The sequence below is a fragment of the Triticum aestivum genome, chromosome 4D (genome assembly GCF_018294505.1).
Source record: "Triticum aestivum cultivar Chinese Spring chromosome 4D, IWGSC CS RefSeq v2.1, whole genome shotgun sequence".
NCBI classification, from domain to species: domain Eukaryota; kingdom Viridiplantae; phylum Streptophyta; class Magnoliopsida; order Poales; family Poaceae; genus Triticum; species Triticum aestivum.
Window position 1 is genome coordinate 474,698,580 of NC_057805.1, and position 21,262 is coordinate 474,719,841.

Genomic DNA, 21,262 nt, shown 5'->3' on the forward strand with positions numbered 1-21,262 from the left:
GCGGTCGTGATGGTAGGTATCGACATTGTTTCGTTCGTCCGCTCGTACTCCTTGAGTAGCTCCTCCTGCAAACATGTAAAAAAGGAAACTCCTCCCGCAAAATAGCCACGATTCACGGACGCGAGATCATTCCCCACCACGATTCCCATCCCTCCCCAAATCTACACGTCGACACTTTCCCATTCAGATTCAGGCGTGCGTGATGAGCGTATGTAGAGAAAAACTTGAGCATAACTAAGCAGGCAGGCGTGCGTGATGAGCGTATGTAGTACTCCTATTGTTCTTTTTTCTATTTAGATTCAGGCAAGCTGTTCACTTGTTCAGACTTCACACGAGCACATGCACCTCTGCTCGTAAAATCGGGCTCTGGATTTCCGCCGGAGCCCCATCTCGCAGCTACTGGGCCGGTCCATTACTGTGGCTGCGGCGTGAGTTTTTCCTCTGCAGTTTTCTTATCGGGGTTTCACCGTTTGCAACGGTTTCATTTGTTTTGTCTTCTTCTGTTTTTTGTGGTTTTCTTCCTTTTTTATTTTTATTTTTATTTTATTTTTAACACCTGTTTACATTCGAACACATTGTACATTTTCCAGATATATGATTAATAATTTTGTATACACGCTTAATTTTTCAAACACATGATCAATTTTTTCAAATATTTGTTTTGATGTCTACTTTGTATTTTTTTACATACACAATGTGCATTTATGGTATATATATGAAATATTTTTTACAAATGTTAAACATTTTTTAAATGTAACATATATATTTTTGAAACCCAAGAACATTTCATCGCTTGGCGCCGCCGCTTCCCCCCTCCACCACTTGAGCCGGATTAGCCTCCTCGCTGCGGTCATACCACCTTGTTTTTCAATTTTCAGGGCTTGTTGAGCTGTGCCCTCGGCAGAACCCTTTTATACTATTTGTTGTGCTACTTCTCTCTGTGTGTGTGGACCTATGTTCAACTTTGTGGCTGTGGTGGTTTGATTTATATATAAAGCGGGGCGAACGCCTTCTTCGGAAACCCACAAACATTTTTAGATGTCATGAATTTTTATTCAATGCTATCAAAATTTTGTTGAATTACACTATTTTTTTACATTGTATTAATATTTTTCCAATTCGAGGTTAATTTTTTGAAAAATTGAAGTAGATATTTTTTGGAATATATTTATTTATATTTTTTCGAAAATATAAACAAAAATTAATAAATAAAAAAGTAGCAAAACCCAGAAAAAACCCTACGATAATAACACAGCAGGCCTAATCTCCCCTAAAAAAGCACGGCCCAATCTGCAGAACTGGGCTCAAAGTAGCGACAGCCCAGTCAGCTCCACCGGACTGGATGGACCGCTGGTCCACGACGCGGCGGAATCATTTCGTTCGTTCACTCGGTAACTCGTCGTAACGGACGAACGCCGTGCCGTCGTCCTCTCTCTCCACTTTCACTTCGAGTACACTCCACGCCTTCTCTCTCCGTTCACCCCTCTTTACTCCACCGTCCGTCCCCACGGCGTACGTCGTCAGTCGTCACAGCTCAGCCCACGGTCCGACACGAGCTGGTGGTGCATCTCCTCTCCCTTCCCACTACTTCGCCACTTCGCTCCCACCCACTCCGGCCCACCGCCGCGCACCCCTCCTCCCCGGCGCCCCGCCCGCGTCCGCATCCGCCGGCGGTGCGGCGCCATGGCCATCCCCGTCGAGGAGGCCATCGCCGCCCTCTCCACCTTCTCCCTCGAGGTAAAACCCCCGTCCAGGCCCGCTCCTCCCCATCCCCCCGTTCCCAGCTGGCGCCCGATCTGCTCCTCGGGCCCGGGCCAGCAGAAGCGCTGCGCGGGGAAATGCGGTGCTCTGCAGGGGCTTTCCGCTTTCGGCGCTGCGAATTTGACGGTGGTAGCCTCAGCGCTGGCCGTCCTGCTGCTTCAGTTGAACCCCACTAGAGGAGTGTAGAGGCATGCTTTGCTGCCGCAGTTCAACTGTAGTCGAGTGCTGGTCTGCTGTTAGGTGCCCTTTAATTTAGGCTAGGTTGAGTTTCCTTCCAGTTCTATGTAGTTCAAATGTTGGATGAAGTGACTGCTATTTGAGCTGCTTTACATGTGAGTCACTTGTCAACTATTGTTCTTATCGAGCTCATTGTCAGCCTAGTTCCCAGGTTAAGGTAATCTAGTGTCAGTTCCATTGTTTTCGTAGTTCGCGGGTTTGCAATGGCTTGAATTGTGATATGTAGAAGTTCAGTTTGATGGGTTATTGGGAGGCTGTTGTGGACTCTGCATAACCATTTTTGACTTAGGTTAGGCAGTCTGCCAATGTGGCTATTCACTTTACATAGGTAGGAATATGTTGTTGCAGGGTGCAAACTTCAGATTCTTGTGTAATCAATTATGATCTTTTTTGTAGTAATGTCTGCCCTGCTCTGCTCGACCCTGAGTTTCTATTAATTAGTTATGTTTTAAATTTCAGGACGAGCAGCCAGATGTGCAGGGATTAGCCGTGCTCCTGTCAAGTGAAAGATACGCAACTAGTAGTCCTATCGGTATGTGAACGCGATAAATGTCTTTCATCTCATGGATGCTTTGAAGTACATTGTTATGCACAATTGTTGTGCTGATGCCTGATAGGCAGATGCCACTCACAGCCACATCCACAAGACATGAATCTACCCATCCCATTGCATGCCTTGTGATTAATTTTCCATGTTTTCCTGCTCCCAAAAGAATCGTTGAACTATCCAACAAAAAACTCCAGTATTTCAATTAATGTTAAATTGAGTATTGTAATAGAAAATTGCACTTTTATGTTCAGAGTACAGCGATGTTGCTGCTTATCGTCTATCATTAGGGGAAGATACAAAAGCAATCAACCAGCTGGTATGTAACTGCTAGTTTCTTTGCTGTTGCATTGTGCACGATCTTCTCTTTCTGATCAATATATATTCGCTCCCTTTTGGTTGCCAATTATTTTTCTTAAAGTGATGTCCCTGCGAATATCTAATAACTATGCCATCTTTTGATCTATAACTATTTAGTTCCTTTTTTTGGGGGAAATTCTTGTATTTAGGTGAGGTGCATCTGAATAACTGATATATGTACCATTTTACTGCTACTGATCTATATGAAGTATAAAATTTTAACTTAAGAAGCAACCTCAGTCATTTAGTTCTATACTCTTGCTGCCTAGCCAAAACATCCCCTCTTTACATGGACGTGCACTCAAACATGTGCATACATACTTTTTTTCATGGCACCATCATCATACTTGATTCATCGTAGGTATATGCTAGTGTATATACTATCTACCTTTGTCTCATCATGACTACTGTCAACTTTCCATTTACCTGCTATTTTCTCACCACTATACTGATCAACACTATATCACCACAAGTCCTCGATCACTATCTTCTCTATTACCACTATTATTAACAATAACTGCACTTTCTTTTGTTCCTATTTATTATTGAAAATAATAATAATCACGTAGCCAAGATTCCTGAGTTAAAGGGGTCTCAGCTCTGTACTTAGTCCTAGCAACTGTTGTAGTAATGGTTTAGGTGAATGTACCCTTAATATAATATAAATCACGAGAAAAAAACTTGTAGTTTTAAGGAGCAAAATGGATCTGGAAAGGATTGTATATTTTGGTAATATCGTAGCTCAGTTATTCTAATCCCATTTCCCCTCTTTTGTTCCTTTCTCCTATCTATCTTCTTACTGTAAATACGTTTCTGCATGTTGCCTTAACTGGAAAATGCTTACTTACTTTCTCTTTTTCACTGTCTTGTGGATGAACATGAACTGCAGAATACTCTGATTCAAGAGGGAAAGGAAATGGCTTCTTTGCTGTACACATACCGTAGCTGTGTTAAGGCGCTACCTCAGGTTAACTTCTCCTTACTCTGTCCATCCATTTATTTCCATCTAAATAATCGCCACATTATACCATAATGCTGTGGATGTCTCAAAAGAAATTTTGCATTATTCTTTTTCTCTTCCAATTCCACAACATATGGATATTAAAATCACCGGTAATTCTGCAATGTTACTGACAACGTCTGTAACTAATGTTTCTCCTTTGAATCACTGGTAGTTCTGTCATTAATTTGTAAATTTAATCTGCTAGCACACAGCTACTCCCTTTTTCCACTTTCCACGACGGTCAATCAAGATATATGCAAACTTCTGTTAGTTGTTATGTTGATCGAACCACATCCTCACTGCACCTGGCTCTGATTTGAGCTGATTAGTTTTCTGAAGTTTCATCTTGTGGATTCTGAACCCAAATATCTACCACTGCACTAATAGCCCGTCGCGCGCTCCTCCCAGAGTATTGATTCTTTCCCAATAAATGTAGACTTTTTTTCTGTAAATACTGCGTATTTGATTCCATCCATAAATCGACTTTCCCTCCTATACTCCGAGTTCCAGTATCGATAAAAATATCATAGGCACGGACACTTCCTTTAAGAAAGCCGTACTCTCATCAGCTTTCAAGTAGATAAAGAAGTTAAGGCTAGTGACATCAGCTGTCGGCTATTGGCCTTTGTGAAAGCTTCTGTTCAATATGTTTTATGCTTTCTCACTTTTTGATTAGCTTATCTGGTACTTGTGCATTGAGTCTTTTCTCTAATGTTGATATAATAGTGCATAATTCTCTTAGTGCTGTATAAATTCTCTACCATGAAGTACATAATTCTCTACTGTAGTCTTCACTGAGTATCATGGACTGTCGAACACTGAATGCAGCTGCCAGATTCAATGAAGCATAGCCAGGCAGATTTGTACCTAGAAACATATCAAGTTCTTGACTTGGAAATGAGTCGTTTACGTGAAATTCAGAGGTGGCAAGCATCTGCTGCTTCAAAGGTAGGACCCCCAATGTGTCTAGCAATTTAGTTTCTTCATCATACTTGTCTCTTATAGAGTACCTGCTTCCATACGGCACTGATGGCTACTTTTCACCAAAGATTCTTATATGCTATTGTTAATGCAAAATTGAGTAAAACCTGTCTGACAACCCCTGGAACTTTCTTGAAATTGAAGTACATATGATGTTTTACATTAGGACAAGTGTCCTGTCATCTTTGCTACCAATCAACTAGGGTTTGGATCTGTGTCATCGTCACCATTTTTCTTGTGGTACCATAGTAATGTTTAGCATTTGCCAGCAGTGCAAGACCTTCAGAAATATTTCAGCATCATTGCAGATTTTAACAGCATTTTGTTATCTGGTGCAGCTGGCAGCTGATATGCAGAGGTTTTCTAGGCCCGAGAGACTGGTTAATGGACCCACAGTCACTCATTTTTGGTTTGTTCTTTTGCCCTGGTGTCTGTTCTTTAGCTTTCTTTTCAAGAAATACTATGATGTCTATGATTACGATTTCACAAATTGAATATCAACTGGACATTCGTTTACTACTCGAAATAGTAAAACTAGCTGGTTCTAATTGTCAACCAACGAAACAATACATCTAAACCAGAGGAAAAGCATTCTGGTAACAGTTTCCAGAACTCTGTCTCTGGAGTATCCACTTATTGGTTAGCAGACATGGACATAGATATTCGATGCTACAATTGTGCTGCTATAAATGGGATCTATTTCATCATTCTGGTTCCAGATGAATCGGTGTATGTTTGACTTCTGATTACTTCGTCAGCCTGTAGAGGGAAAATAGAGCTTCCAAACTTAACCTAATTTTGTTAATCTATTTCTTAGAGTAGCATTGTTAAGTCCATGTATTTTCAATTGAGAATCTAGTTTATGGTTTTATTTTGATTTTAATGCAGGTCTATGCTGAAATTGCTTGATGTCCTACTACAGCTTGATCATCTTAAGAATGCAAAAGCAAGTATACCTAATGATTTTTCATGGTACAAGAGGTATATGGTCATGCCTTAACTTTTAATTCCCAGACCACGTACCACAAAATGAAGAAATGCGTTGATGAAGTAAAATTGGTTGGTTGCCAATTGATTTTCTCACTATTCAATAGCTGTGAACAAAACTCTCTTTTTGGTAGGGACATAGGCATGTAGGGTAACTAGCAGCAATGAATCATGGATTGTAGTCCACATTCACCTTCAGTTAATTATTCGCTACTTGCTTCCAATAAGTAATTAGTACTACATGCTAACGTTTCCATGTTTTGCATGTATGCTTTAAGGTGAGGTATGTATTCGCTAGTTTAGAGATCAAATACTCACCCGATTCTAAGGGAGTTCTACTAACCTACCGAAGAATAGTGAGCAGATTGCACGAATGGTTGGGACTGCTTGCTTTGAGTGGCGTGTGTAACTGAGTAACTCTTGCAACTTCCAACAGGCTGCAGTTACTGTACCTATATATATTAGCATATCACAAATTTATGATTCTACTCTCAACATAGTTTGGTGCATGCTGTAGTTATTACTGATTAAAAAGAAACCATTTATTAGATCTGCATTAGTTACTTAGGATCAGCCTACCATGGCCAATTTACTATTTAAAGATTAAACTACTTTGCTACCTACCTATAAGAGCATAAACATGTACCAATATTTGCAGAAATTGAATATTTTATGGTACATGCTTTTTTGTTATGATTTATGGCTTTGAAGGTGCATCCATGTTAGTCTTGGTCCACATAGATGCTCCGAGAATTTATTAGTCCTTACACTTTGATGCAGAACATTTACTCAAGTAAGCACCCAGTGGCAGGACACCGACACTATGAGAGAAGAGCTGGATGATCTTCAGGTTGCTGATTTGTCATATCATTGAAAATCTAAGTCACCATGATCATGGTCATTTCTGCATTATATTATAACATTTCAAGTATTGCTTCGAGAATGGACACTCTTCCACTTTTAGTTAGGAATGGACTCTGAGGCCAATACCTCTCATTGAGTTGTTTGCCATAAAATCTATAATGGTGTAACCATGCATTTAATTTGATTTTTGCTACTATTTGCAGATTTTTCTGAGCACCAGATGGGCCATCTTGTTAAATTTGCATGCTGAGATGTTTCGGACAAATACGTATCCTACTATCCTGTTTTCTTTCTTAGACATGACTATGCATGCTCAGCAGTAGGAAAATAATGCGCGTTCAAAATATATAGTATCTTTGATACATCTACCAGATCACCACAAGAATTTTGCTGCCCATAGTACAAAGATTTTCGAGCCATAGGAAAAAGTAGAGTCTGCCCATTCAAAAAATATATAGGATCCGACTGAGGGAAAATATGTCACCTTGGTTAGAAGATTGTGGGGATGCAGTTCGGCATTTGACGTCGTTGTTTATAAATCATGCACTTGAACAATTTTCTGTTGATGTCTGATGGTCATGTACAATTTTAGATGGCTTCTAAATCTGCTTATTATTATGTACCTACTACAACTACTGTTCTTGCGTGTTGCTGTTATTTTCTTTGTCCATGGCAGTTATGATTCCCTTGACTCAAAGAATAGTGTTGAGGACATTCTACAGGTCCTTATAGTATTCTGCGTGGAGTCATTGGAATTAGACTTTGCTCTTCTTTTCCCTGAGCGTCACACCCTACTTCGTGTTCTCCCAGTTTTGGTTGTTCTAGCAACCTCATCGGAGAAAGAGAGCGAGTCACTCTATAAGAGAGTCAAGATAAACCGTCTTCTCAATATTTTTAAGGTATGATTATCATCTTCTAGCTGTTCTGTTAACCTATTTTTTTAGAAAAAGTTTAATCTATCTATTTGTGCTATTTAGGTTATATTTACCATTTATTTACTATTACTCGCACCTATTTTGCAGAATGATCCAGTTATTCCGGCATTTCCAGATCTGCATTTATCCCCTGCTGCAATGTTGAAGGAATTGTCATCATATTTTCAAAATTTCTCCAGTCAAATTCGTCTTCTTACTCTTCCAGCTCCCCATGAAATTCCTCCTCGTGAGCTACAAGAATATCCTTTCTGCCAAGTCTTCTAATCATGTTTTTGTCAACGGGGCAGGTTGAGGATGCAACAAATGTTGGCTACTACCCAAACAGATGTGACTATTGTCTAAGCAAATCAATATTCCAATTAAAGAATGATATAAAATCAAACAGATTTTTCTTGGGGATGATAAACATCATGAATTAACAAGCTATATAAAGTGGTTAAAAAAATGAGCTATATATATATATATTTACATATGGAAAGTACTATCGTGCTTTAAATTCCTTAACTGAACCACTTATCAGAGACATTACCTGATTCTGAACCACATGGGAACTATAAGAGCTGAGCATGATGATTTCTCTATACGTTTTGCCTCTGCAATGAACCAGGTGATGTTATTATCATTTTGAGTTACCAAAGTAATCACTGTCACAAACATTGTCTCAATCGTTTCTGCTAATTGTACTCATTGAGCTTAAATTGATGCAGCACATGTGGTTATTCCTGGAGATCTAAATTAGCAATTTTTTTTTGGAAAAGAGACTTAATTTCTCTAAGCTAATGAAGCTTATTTTAATTTGGTAGGCTGTGAGCTGCATTGATATTGACCTGTACTGTACTTTCAGATGATAACATTGAAGTCATCAGATGGTGCAGATAATGATTGGTCTAGGGATATTAAGGGGAACATGTATGATACTGTTGTGGAAGGCTTCCAGCTTCTTAGTCGATGGACTGGCAGGATCTGGGAACAGTGTGCTTGGAAATTTTCACGCCCTTGCAAAGAGCCACCTATTTCAGATTCTCAACAAGATTCAGCGACATTTTTTGACTACGAAAAGGTCTACCTTTTTGCTTTGCAAGAAGTATTTGTAGCATCCATTTTCTTCTTGTTTGTTTATGCAATATACAACACTCAATTGCATTATTATCATTTAAGTGAGGGGCATTGAAGTGGCCATGTTGGAAAAAGTTGACTCACCTTGTGAATGACGTACTTGACTGAGTGCTGTTCTATCTCGTGTATCCACTTTGTCCGGCCCTTTTAACATCCTGAATGCATTTCAAACAGAGCATCCTAAATGTCTTCAGTGCTTAATTTCATTTAATTGGGCTTAGTAATTTGAAGATGCATGTTCTAGTGCAGACAACAGTTTTCATCTATTCACCGCTTTCATTTTGTAAATGCTGACCAAATTGGTCTTGATGCAGCTATGTGCATGAGCCCCTATCCCTGAACCCTTGACTTGCCTGTGCATTTTAATTGAGTTTGAGACATGTGGGCTCACAAATGTTTCCTCTCCCAGTTCGTCATTCTGGAACTAACTGATTAAGTGTTTCTGAGCATGTGCTACGTTTTGTCTTCTCAGCCTTAGGGTGGCTATTAACTGTCGTGTTCTCTCTCAAACAGATAATATTAGCGGAAATCTTTTGCTATCCATGTTTGTAAAATGATCTCTGTATTTCATAAGCTGTAAGACTGATTTGATTTTTTTTTGTGTTCATAACTTATATTTAGTGACTATTTTGCAACTTGCATGCAGGTAGTACGTTGGAACTATACTGCAGAAGAAAGAAGGGCCCTGCTTGAATTAATCGGTTATATAAAGAGTATTGGATTGATGATGCAACATTGTGACACCTTGGTGTCTGAAGCTTTGTGGGAAACAATACATATGGAGGTCCAGGATTTTGTACAGGATAAACTAGATACAATGCTTCGCACAACATTTCGGAAGAAGAAGGACCTTTCTCGGTAATTTGTTCTGCCTCAGCCATCCTTGTATTTACTTTATACTGAGATTTACCCTCCATAGCTCCAATGGTCTCAGATAGGTTGGTATATCGCTCGCTATGTCGTTGGCAACACATAGTAATTTATTCAGTTTGAGATTGACACATTTTCTCAATGTGATGTTGTCTTTGTCATCTATATTTATTTTTGTGAAATCGTTCTTTCTGAAATGTGACAATACATTAAGGGGAACTTTATAATGTTTTGTTCATTTTTCTTTGCTATTCTTTCAGGATTCTCTCTGATATGCGAACCCTCTCCGCAGATTGGATGGCCAACACCAGCAAGGCAGATCCAGAGCAGCATTCGCTACACCAAGAAACTGAGGAAATGAGGCAAAGCACATTTTACCCGAGACCAGTTGCACCAACAGCTGCACAGGTTTTACAAGCGTTTTAAACATAAAAAGCAATTATTTGTTAATTGTATGCTTAGCCCCCCACCTTGTTTACAGTAATAAAGGCTAAATGGTTTAAATTCTCATTCAGTAGGCTAACGGTCTAGCACTTAAGCTGCATTATCATATATAGCAGCGTATTTTGAGCATCTACCATATCTGAAACAGAACTCCGCCTATGTTGTCTCAACATAGCCGGTCCCAAGCCCGGGTAAAGGAGGAGGGTTGTGATAGGCTTGGCGAGCCAACGTAAAAACTCAGCCACTCTTATGGAGATGAAACCCAAAGATTTTCGTTGGGGCGTAACCCTCTCAGTGACGCGCCACATCGGTGGCAAATATCACCAAAGAACTAGCTCCGGACAGGGGTGCGTGGAAGCTTGCTATCCATGTGGCAGAGCCATGAGTTGGTCGCGAGATCTTATGGGTTTCACCTCTAGCCTACCCCAACTTGTTTGGGACTAAAGGCTTTGTTGTTGTTGTTGTTGTACCATATCTGAAACAGTTTAAGGACATGACTAAATACAGCCTATTCAATGTTCTGTGGTTTCTAACATGTGACTCCAGCAGCTCAAATTCAAACAATCCCAGATTTGAAGCTTGTAAGTTGTAACTATAGGTGGCTAGGTGGCATTGATTTTATTGAACAACATTATTCTACTCTTTTTTTTTTTGAGAAAACGCAAAAGACTTTTGCGTTTCATTGTATTGAAAAGAAGGAGTTTGGTACAATCCTCCTAGGAGGCTAGTTTACAAGGTGAGCACAGGCACACTAGTGGACATCCCATATTCTACTCATTTTCATTAGTCTAAAATGGCTAGGCAATCCACATATACACTTCAACACCCCCTCTCACGTGTGACACGGGAAGTCAACACGTGAATAGACTCAAGAGTATGGCTCAAGAGGCCTATACCTGGACACAGAGGGGGGCAGCAGCAACTTTTTGGATAACTGCGAAAGTCAGGACTTGAACTCAAGACCTTAGGCTCTGATACCATGTTAAGCTTCATGCACTAGCTAACGCAACCAAAAGTCCGAACTGATGGAAATGGCTAGGCAATCCACATATACACTTCAACAATAATAATGTAATAACCGTTAAGCTTCATGCACTAGCCAACGCAACCAAAAGTCCGAACTGATGGAAATGGCTAGGCAATCCACATATACACTTCAACAATAATAATGTAATAACCGTTAAGCTTCATGCACTAGCCAACGCAACCAAAAGTCCGAACTGATGGAAAGGGCTAGGCAATCCACATACACACTTCAATACCCCTCTCACGTGTGACGCGGAAAGTCAACACGTGGATAGGCTCAGAGGTATGGCTCAAGACGCCTATACGTGGCCAAACGGGGGCAGCAGCAATCTTTGGATAAATTGCGAAAGCCAAGACTTGAACTCAAAACCTTGCTCCGATACCATGTTAAGCTTCATGCACTAGCGAACGCAACAAAAAGTCCGAACTGATGGAAAGGGCTAGGCAATCCACGTACACACTTCAACAATAACACCAAATCTGCTGACTGAGTCACCGGGGTGCTATTTTTTCTAACCAGTTCACTGGAACTTTGAGTTTTCTGGTAACACATGCTAGTTTTTTTTTGTGCTACATACTGTTCTCATAAGGAGATAAAGGGCCAGAATTATAGTTGAAATGTATGTTCATGTATCACTTATCATCATCTCAAAAATCTCAAATCATTTCTAGGCAACATATGGAGTTAGCAAACACTGTGTTCTAATTTCTGAAGGTTCTTGTGAATATCTAGAGCTGACAGAGGATTGCATATTTAATTTAAGAGCTTCTTTAGAACATCTAGAGTTGACTGAGTCTTTTTGAAAGATGATTTTGATTTTGTAAAGCTCTCTTCACTTCACTGTAAAACTATGCATATTTGATTTTGCACTAACACAAAAGTTATATATAAATGGTTGGCTCTGTTTATTTTTGTACTTCTGTTTCTGATGATTCTGATGTGCAATTTCCAAGTATATGGAATGGGAATCGATTAGAACCCCATTAAAATAAATATAAAATGTTACATTTAGGTTTTTAATTTTCTAATTTTACATCTTGCTGTAAATAGTAATTTTTGTTATGTGTTCTAGTTACGAATATTTTGTTCACTCTGCATTTGATTTCTAACTTCTACTTCTGTTATCAAACTTCATACAGATCCATTGTTTGCAATTTCTCATCTGTGAGCTTGTATCTGGTGGTAATCTGAGAAAACCTGGAGGGCTATTTGGGAATAGTAGCTCTGGAATACCTGTGGAAGATCTTAAACAGCTAGAGACGTTTTTCTACAAGCTCAGTTTTTTCTTGCATATTTTGGACTTTACAGGTACCTCTGCGGTCTCAAAATAAGGAATAACAATTCTCATATGCATGCACTTGCTGGTTGCTGCTGTATGTGCATTTCTTGCGCTCAATACCTAATCTATTTTTAATCATCTATGTTGTACTCATGGGGAAATGCATTCAGTTTATTCTAATTCGTTCTATTATTAAAGAGTGCCAATCTAAATTCGGAAATTTTGTATTTAGTATTTTCAACTTTATTTTCCTTTGGATAATGTAATTAACTGTCAACTTTTGTGGACACATGCAGCAACGATTGGTACACTAACTGATCTTGGATTTCTTTGGTTTCGAGAGTTCTACCTGGAATCTTCCCGTGTTATCCAGGTGCATCATTTCACATTGCTTAGTGAAGTACAATGAAATTCAAGATGATAACAACTATTAATAAGAATTTAGATATAGCTTTGAAGTGTCCTGGTGTTAGGATTGCCACATCAAATCTCTTTAAGTGGCAAGTTTATCATTCCTTTTTGTTTCTTTTTCATTGTTTACACCCAAATTAGTTCTGCAAGTTATGTTTGTTTCATGACCAGAATTCTAATTTAATTTGGACATATGTAACTTGGAGAAGCATGGTGAATACTCAACATATGCAAAAAGTCGAGGACACTTAATGTAGGATATCGTATGATACACTTGTAACTGTGTTATTTGAGATCACACATATAAGATTCATTACAAATGAGGTAGCAATGCATTGATCTTTGTTCATAAATTCTACTCCCTCCATTCCATAATTTTTGTCATGGTTTAAGTTCAAATTGAACTAAAAAGACGACAAGACTTATGGAATGGAGGGAGTACTAATTACAGGATTGAAGATGGTACCGTACCACTTCCAGTAGAGTTTTAGGGGGGGGGGGGTTGGTTGGTTAGGCTTAACTTTGGCTTCTAGATTTTGGCTTACAAGCTAAAAGATGACCTATTCGCAAAAAAAAGCTAAAAGATCACCTATTTATGTGCTTTTGTCTTTGTCTTTTGGCTCTTGACTGTGCTGTGTTCTTCGTGCTCTAGTTTGCCTTCTGAGGATAATACTATCCTGTCTGTCGGGAAATACTATGAAAGCGTTTCGGTCCATATTAACTCTACATACTAAATCATGTTTAACTAGTTGCAGCTAGCCGAGTTGCCACTCCACAATTTTATTTATACAGCTTATGGTCATGCACTGTTTATACTAACTTTGGTGTTGATGACAGTTTCCAATCGAATGTTCCCTCCCTTGGATGCTGGTGGATCATGTCATTGAATCTCAAGATGCTGGCCTTCTTGAAAGCATTTTGATACCACTTGACCTCTACAATGACTCTGCTCAACATGCACTAACTTATCTCAAACAGAGATTTCTCTATGACGAAATTGAAGCTGAGGTGAGCAATTACAATTATGGCGTTAGCCCTTTTTCAGTTTGCGTTGCTATGCCGAGTGTTGGTTGTTTTTCATCTCTTGACTGAATATCAGCGTCTTCAACTCCTGTCATTGCATTCATGCTTTTTGATGGAGGGTAGAGGAGCTGAAGAATCTGTGCTGTTTTACCCCTTTGTTTAATAACCATTTGAAGACGGTTTCAAATTTCTGCTATCACATCTTGTCCCTTCTCATTGCTCTCTTCCTCCCTTCTCACAACATCTATCTATAAAAAAGTCTACTAAGGCAAACTCATGATTCTTATATGGTGCTGTTATCTATACTGGATTACGTGCTAATATTTTATATGGTGTTATGAACATGTTTGCTTATGTTGCCAGCCATTTGAGATATTCTCATTTACCACAAGGATTTCTTGTCTTTTACCAGTCTATTCACAAGTGCACTGTCATTCTTACAAAGTTTGTGGAATGAGCTAAATTGGTTATATGTTGTTCTCGTTATCATTTGCTGGTGTAACTATTTGGACACACATTGTGTAATTATGTCATGTCCATTCCTCAGAAACAACTATAGTGTTTCTACTGCATTTTAATTTTCAGTAATTTTACTGCGAAAATACCAAAGGTGAATATGGTTCCACGCGCACACACATGAATAGTAAAACGAAAAAAGTAGGAAAAAATCTTGAGGTATCAAACTTGGTTGACTGGTCTACTCACACGTGAATTTTTGTGAAGAAATGACACATGGTATTCTCAGCGAAGAAAACGAAATCGGATCTTACTGTTACTTCAAACAGCAATATTTTTTATAGCATTGATTTTGACTTTTTTGCCTAGAATACCACGGATGCCATTTCTTCGTGAAAATTCACGTGTGAGTAGGCCAGTCGACCAAGTTTGATACCCTAAAATTTCAGAATTTTTAGATTTCTTCTAGTTTTTTCTCTTCTGATTTTACTGTTCATAACCGGTGCACATGGAACTATGTTCCAAAAATTCCTGTCCATTATTGCTTCAAATTATAAAATCACTGCATGCATGAGTGTATGTTCGCCATTGGTGTAATACCAGAGCCCATTTCGGTTCATCTTCGAGCTGCTTGCTTATACAGTTATGAACTCTGGGAAATTGACATGTTTAGGCAAAAGGTTGTTGCTATGGGCTGGAAGTTCCTGAAACATTATAATTAATCTTCCTGTTTTGCATTTGTAAGCATCTTACTGGTGTTTCTTTTGCACTGATTTGCAGGTCGATCTTTCCTTTGATCTTCTTGTCCAGAAGCTTAATGAGGTCATCTTTACATATTATAAGAGTTGTGCAGCAAGGTATGAACCTTCTCTTTTCAGTTTTACCTGTGCACTGATTTACCTGGAATGCTTTTTTTTGTCTGCGCTGATCCATCTCCCTCCCTCATATGCAGTACTCTTCTTGATAGTTCATTTACCTATGCATGTGATGATGGTGAGAAGTACTTTGTCAAACCCTTGAGATTTGATGCAATTTTCAAGCTAAGAAGAGTCATGGTAAGGGTTTTTTTGATATGGTTTATGTTGAGGCTTTTCGGTATCTATTGATCAATAGCAGCTGTTCATGTAATCATTAGCATTTATGAACCACATACCTTTCTTTCCGTCTTCTAAATGTTGGATCCTTGATTTCAAGTCAGTTAATTAGAACAGTTTTTAATACTAACAAACTGTGCAGAAATATACTTTTCTACATTTTGAGAGCCACATCAATATCTCCTTGTTTTCAAGTTTGTGTTTTACACTGGTAGTATACACTCATGAGAGAAACTGCACATACTATATGGGTACTAGTGCCAAGGGTGCTGTGTTAAATGCCATACGGAGTTTTTTGTTTTATCATATTTGGTACGCCTGCCACACTATCTATATTGTGATTTCTTGAATTTGCATGCACAATCAAGATTTGGTGGGGTTACCTTTCAGTTACCCTTTACAGCTGTGCTTTCAGCTTCTAAACTAGCATTTGGTGTTTGATTTTTGGTTCGTCCTTTGACTTTGAGACATGAACGCAAAACCATCTGGTTTCATGCTCAGTTCATCTGCCTACATGTCAATCTCTATTCATTTCAGGCTACTATCCATACCAAATCTTTCTTTACTGTGTTCCAGTGTTGCTGAAACAATTCATTTCACGTCTCAGATCTTAGGGAGGACAATTGACTTAAGAAGTCTAATTACTCAGAGAATGAACAAACTGTTCCGAGAAAATATCGATTTCCTACTGGAGCGCTTCGAATATGGAGATCTATGCGGTGTTGTAGTAAGATTCTTTTATCGTTATGTTCAGACAATCTATCATGTGTTCAATTATATTTTCTTAAGCAATTTACATGTTTATTCTGGCCAATCACTGTTTGGAACTTTGGCTTGTTTGTCTTCTCAATTAGGAACTACAACAACTACTGGATATTTTGGAGCTTACACATCAGTCAATATCAAGATTTCTTGAACTGGATTCTTACTCTCTTATGATTAGTGAAATGCAAGAGAACCTTTCACTGGTTTCTTATTCGAGTCGCATCTCTTCTCAGGTTTGGGCCTGTACTTCCATGCTTATTCTGATGTGTAATATGACTTAGTAATGAGATTGAATCTCAATATGCCTGGTAGTCATGATCTGTATTTCCTTTTCTTGTATTAGCTTGTTCTTTCTCTGGTTGGAGAATTCACTAGTTTCTATTGTGTAATCTTCGTCTGTGCAACTAGTGAACAATGTATTATTGCGGGCAGTTGCACATGAAAGACAAAACCTTTATGCTTTTGCTGGGAAGTCACAGTATCAGTAGTGATGCTACAATATGATATATTGATATGCATCTCTATGTCTATTCCTGCAAAAAACCGCTTGTTCATTTATCCAGTTAAAATTTTATCTAAATTTGACAAATTTTCTGATCGACCCAGATATGGAATGAGATGCAAACAGATTTCTTGCCCAATTTCATCCTGTGTAATACTACACAACGGTTTGTGAGGTCATTAAAAGGAGCTCATCACTCTTCTCAGAGATCAGATGCTTCTACTGGGAAACCTTACTTCTACTGTGGATCGCATGTAAGCACCTGCTATTAATCTGCCACGTGCGATTCCCAGTACTTGTTACTGAATATGCCACTTGTCATTTCCAGTATTTTTTACTTATGAATATGCAAGTGCTACACATAGTTAAATCTTGGAGTTATATAACATGAAGTTCTGATGGAAAAATGAAAGCATCATGGACTAATGAGCAACTCTGGAAGTAAGGCAGATTTAAAGTTACTAGCGGATACCCCATGCGTTGCTGCAGAAATTGGTTGATAAAAATTTGGGTTGGTAACATGAGAACAAAAAATTTAAATAGATAGGAGTTATTATATTTTATTATGTATGATTGTAACAATATTTGTTGAATATAAATAGAATAATTTGATGGAAAATATTTTCCCATGCATGGTTAAATGTTAAATGTTGTGGTGGGTCTTTTCCCATGCATGATTGCATGTTGAAGTGGGCCTTATCCCATTCATAGTTGTATGGTGAGGTGGCATACTTGCATGTTGAGATAAATAAGTTAGTGGGGATGACTCTCTTAGATATATAGGATTTGGATAGCTGGGATGTTGGTATATATGACAGTACAATTTGCAAGATGACATCATTGCATCTCATACTTCATGATGTTTTCCTTTTCACTCATCCAAAATGGGTTACCATGTTTACCTCAACATGATATCCACCAGAGACCTTATTCTCTATTGCTGCACTCTCATTGTCTTTGTAGGATTTGACAATGGCATACCAGGGTCTTGCTGGTCTGTACCGTGACTTCTTTGGGATCCCTCACATGTTTGCAGTTGTTAGACTTCTTGGTTCCAGATCATTACCTGGTATTATCCGTGCTTTACTGGATCATATATCAAGTAAGGTGAGTGTATAACTGTTAGCTAACTTTAAGGTAACATGTCCTCAAGGCACAGTATCCTAATAAGCCAAAGTAAAATTACTGTATAGAAATATGCTTGAGTGCTTGGCTGCGTCTCTGATAACTGAAATACGTCTGCTAGATACATCCGTTTCAGCGACAACTAATATGGAACGGAGGGAGTACTATTTTTTTGGACTTGATACTAAGTGACTAATAATTTGCTCTTCCTGTTCAGATAACAGCTATGGTGCCAAAAGTAACAGGATTGCAAGAAGCACTGCCAAAGTCTATTGGACTTCTTTCGTTTGATGGTGGTATAGCAGGTAACATGTTAGCTGGTGGCAATCAGAGTTCCAAATCCCAACAGGAATGGGCTCCCATGATGGCTTTCTGCAAATACCTGCATGAAACATAACATAGTGGGTGCTGCATAATTTATGTACAGTTGCCCAATCTGTTCTGCTTGAGCTTATCTTACGAGGGAAACTAAGTTTCTGTAGAAGTTCCATTTTAGATGATGTACTTATCGTATCTCCTAAAGAACAGAGGACTACATAAGCGAACAGAGGACTACCTAAACAGCATAGTTTTTCGTGCTGCTAATTTGGTACATTGTCAGTGTGGTTCTAAAGTGGCAGAATCAAATTCTAACTTATAAGTCCATATTGTTTTCTTTAGCATTGGATGACTCTGGACCATACAAGTTTTGGCAGGTTCCTTAATTAGTCAAACTCTTTTTATTTATGAATAGCATGCTGCATGTATTGTAGGCTGCCAGAAGATAATTCATGAAATATTGACATGGGAAGCGAAATCAGATGTGAAAGTTGAAGTTCTTCATGATCTTAAGGAAATTGGAAGTGCTTTGTATTGGATGAGCCTTCTGGACATTGTTTTGGTGAGCTTATTTCCATAGGCATTTTTTTTAAATTTTCCATGATTGTCAAATTGTAAGTTTACTATTCTGCGTTATGCTTTCATTGTCCTGCTTGAGCTTTTACACTGCCTATGCATGTTAATATTCTTTGTCCATTCCACTATCTGTTAAGTTGTTTGGTTTATATAAACACATCGGTCTGCATTCTTTCTATTGTAAGCAGATGTCATTCAGTTGTGGTTATTTTTTTGTCACTTTTTCTGTCCCGCCTGTTTTATAATGTTGTAAAATATTCCATTTATCTTACTGGTCCATATTTGTTTCTCCAACAGAGACAAATCGACACTACACAGTTCATGCAATCAGCTCCATGGTTGGGATTGGTACCAGGAAATGACGGGCAAGTGAAGCATGCCTACTCTGATAATACTCCATTTACCACACTGCTCAGTGCTGCCACCAGTGCAGTTGCATCGAGTCCTGCATGCGCAAATCCATCTTCATATCTTGTCATGTCAAAGCAGGCTGAAGCTGCTAGTAAGTCCATATTAAATGACGTTTTTTTGCTTGTTATCTTTCAGAAAAAACGATAAAGTTTGTGGACGCTTACCCTCCAGATTAGGCATCTCAATTAGTAGAGCTGGTGTTTCTTGTAATGAAATCAATAGTGCTAGTTAGGCCTTCGCTTGGATGGGTTCAGAACAGGTGGGGTCTCACCCTAATCCTATCTGAAAACTAAAATTTGGTTTAAATCAAACCCCTCCCGCCCCATCCAAGTGGAGCCTTAAAGCATGCGAATCTGTGTTTTTCTTATCTACTGCTTTTACCATGTTACGAGTTTGGATTAAACTTCTCTTTGCAATAGGCCTATTGTACAAGTCAAATCTCAACTCAGGGAGCGTGCTGGAGTATGCTCTTGCTTTCACAAGTGCTGCCCTGGATAGACATTACAGCAAATGGAGTGCAACTCCAAAGACAGGTTTCATTGACATAACCACATCGAAGGACTTCTATCGTGTTTTTAGTGGTCTTCAGTATGTAAGTAAACTCTGTTGTGCCCATCATCTACAGCTTTTTAGCTGCAGCTTCTGAATGTTTATTCCACCTATTTAAAAAATAACTGCATAGATAACAAATCATTTCTCTCCGTAGCCTCTACCTTGTACCGATTGCTCTTTTTTCTGGCTTTAGCAGTTCTACTCCCTCTGCCATGGCATAAAACTTCAGAGCTATTGATGAATTTCTTTCATGATTGCAGCATAGTTTTAGTGCCTCATCCTTTTGCAGTGACTGAACAAGTAGATTTTTGCTTCTTATCTTATCCAGAGCTACTTGGAAGATAGCATGACCAATCCTTCAAAGAAACGAGAAATGTTGGGCGACTCTGTAGCATGGGCTGGCTGTACAATCATGTACTTGCTGGGGCAGCAGCTACATTTCGAGCTATTCGATTTCTCCTACCAATTTCTCAATGTGGCAGAAATAGAAACCGCGACAGTTTCACTTTATCAACCCGCGGATAGGAGCAAAAGCCCAAATATCTTCCAGGTGAGATCACTTCCTACTTTCCCAGCCTGAAGTTAAAGACACTCTCAATATTTTATATCTCAGTCGATTTTGGAGATTCACATTGCTTTTGCGTATGGTGTTTGCGAGAAGGGCTACGAGGTCATCCTTGAAGCGATGAGGAAGGCTAGGAGGCTGAACAACCACGTGTTCTCCATGTTGAGAGCGCGGTGCCCCCTCGAGGACAAGGTTGCGTGTGCCATCAAGCCGAGTGGGGCGCCCCTTCACCGTATGAAGTTTAGCAACACAGTTTCTGCATTCGAGACATTGCCACAGAGAGCGAACTCGTAGTTACCAGGCGGATGTGTGTTTTTTTTTCCTTTCGGGTCTTATCTCGTATGTATGTGAGCTCATGTATTTGTGTCGTTATGGACCTAATGTATATATACTTCTATGTAACTGTAGTCATTAACGCTGAACCCAGACAATTTAGTAAATAGTGTATCTTATGGATCTAGATTGCAATTTGAGCCTAATAATAGCTGTTGATATCCTAATATGACATGCGACCAATATGTTATTACTGCTATATCTGTAATAGTAATTTAACCCATAGCTGCAAGCATATGTTCTAAAGTGGCAATTAAATACGAAAGCAGCAGAGGCGCGCCGCTCGCTGATCACCCACGGCCAGCAGACTTGCATGAGGTTGTTGATTAGCATCCAAAAGAACGTTCATATGCATGGTGGTGGTTTTGTATGCCATAATCCACAAATGAATTAATGTAGAGTATCAGCCAAAGTCTTGTCTTAACCCGTCAAAGTATGCCCTACATCTTGAAACAGATTGGAGTACAGATATTAGTATTTCCAAACTCGTACTAAATCAGCGACATTTAGGCCATGTTTGGAATCTCTCCACTCCCCTCAACAATGCGGAGCTCGGTTTGAGCTGCTCCTTAAGAGGCTGCAGCAGCCTGCTCCGCTCCAGGAGCTGAGTCGCGGGAGCGAAGAGAAATCGAACAAGCTCTTGTTTTGCGAGTGGAGGGAGTATGATGTACTACTGTAAATACAGTATCTGTATGTAGCAAACATGACACGTATAGCAGG

General features: G+C 39.1%; 1 protein-coding gene across 1 annotated transcript; it reads left to right on the top strand.

Annotated features, from left to right (window-relative positions):
- The first annotated feature begins 1,442 nt into the window (after positions 1-1,442).
- On the top strand, positions 1,443-20,711 carry LOC123098751 (protein PIR). The gene is made up of 30 exons (XM_044520821.1): positions 1,443-1,737; positions 2,458-2,530; positions 2,800-2,864; positions 3,795-3,872; positions 4,737-4,856; positions 5,228-5,298; positions 5,778-5,870; positions 6,657-6,726; positions 6,944-7,008; positions 7,444-7,639; positions 7,763-7,914; positions 8,189-8,282; positions 8,520-8,735; positions 9,438-9,649; positions 9,922-10,069; positions 12,272-12,440; positions 12,708-12,784; positions 13,660-13,830; positions 15,082-15,158; positions 15,254-15,356; positions 16,003-16,122; positions 16,250-16,393; positions 16,767-16,916; positions 17,626-17,769; positions 18,005-18,092; positions 18,540-18,667; positions 18,979-19,183; positions 19,512-19,684; positions 19,973-20,194; positions 20,306-20,711. Exons 1-30 carry the CDS (start codon positions 1,684-1,686, stop codon positions 20,501-20,503), a joined length of 3,876 nt encoding a protein of 1,291 aa, XP_044376756.1. The 5' UTR covers positions 1,443-1,683; the 3' UTR covers positions 20,504-20,711.
- Positions 20,712-21,262: the final 551 nt, after the last annotated feature.

Bases quoted from the DNA above. Each gene is read 5' to 3' on its own strand.
- LOC123098751 (XM_044520821.1), top strand. From the start codon at position 1,684: ATGGCCATCCCCGTCGAGGAGGCCATCGCCGCCCTCTCCACCTTCTCC. The intron at 8,283-8,519 runs GTGATGTTATTA...CTGTACTTTCAG, and splicing joins TTGCCTCTGCAATGAACCAG to ATGATAACATTGAAGTCATC. The intron at 13,831-15,081 runs GTGAGCAATTAC...ACTGATTTGCAG, and splicing joins ATGACGAAATTGAAGCTGAG to GTCGATCTTTCCTTTGATCT.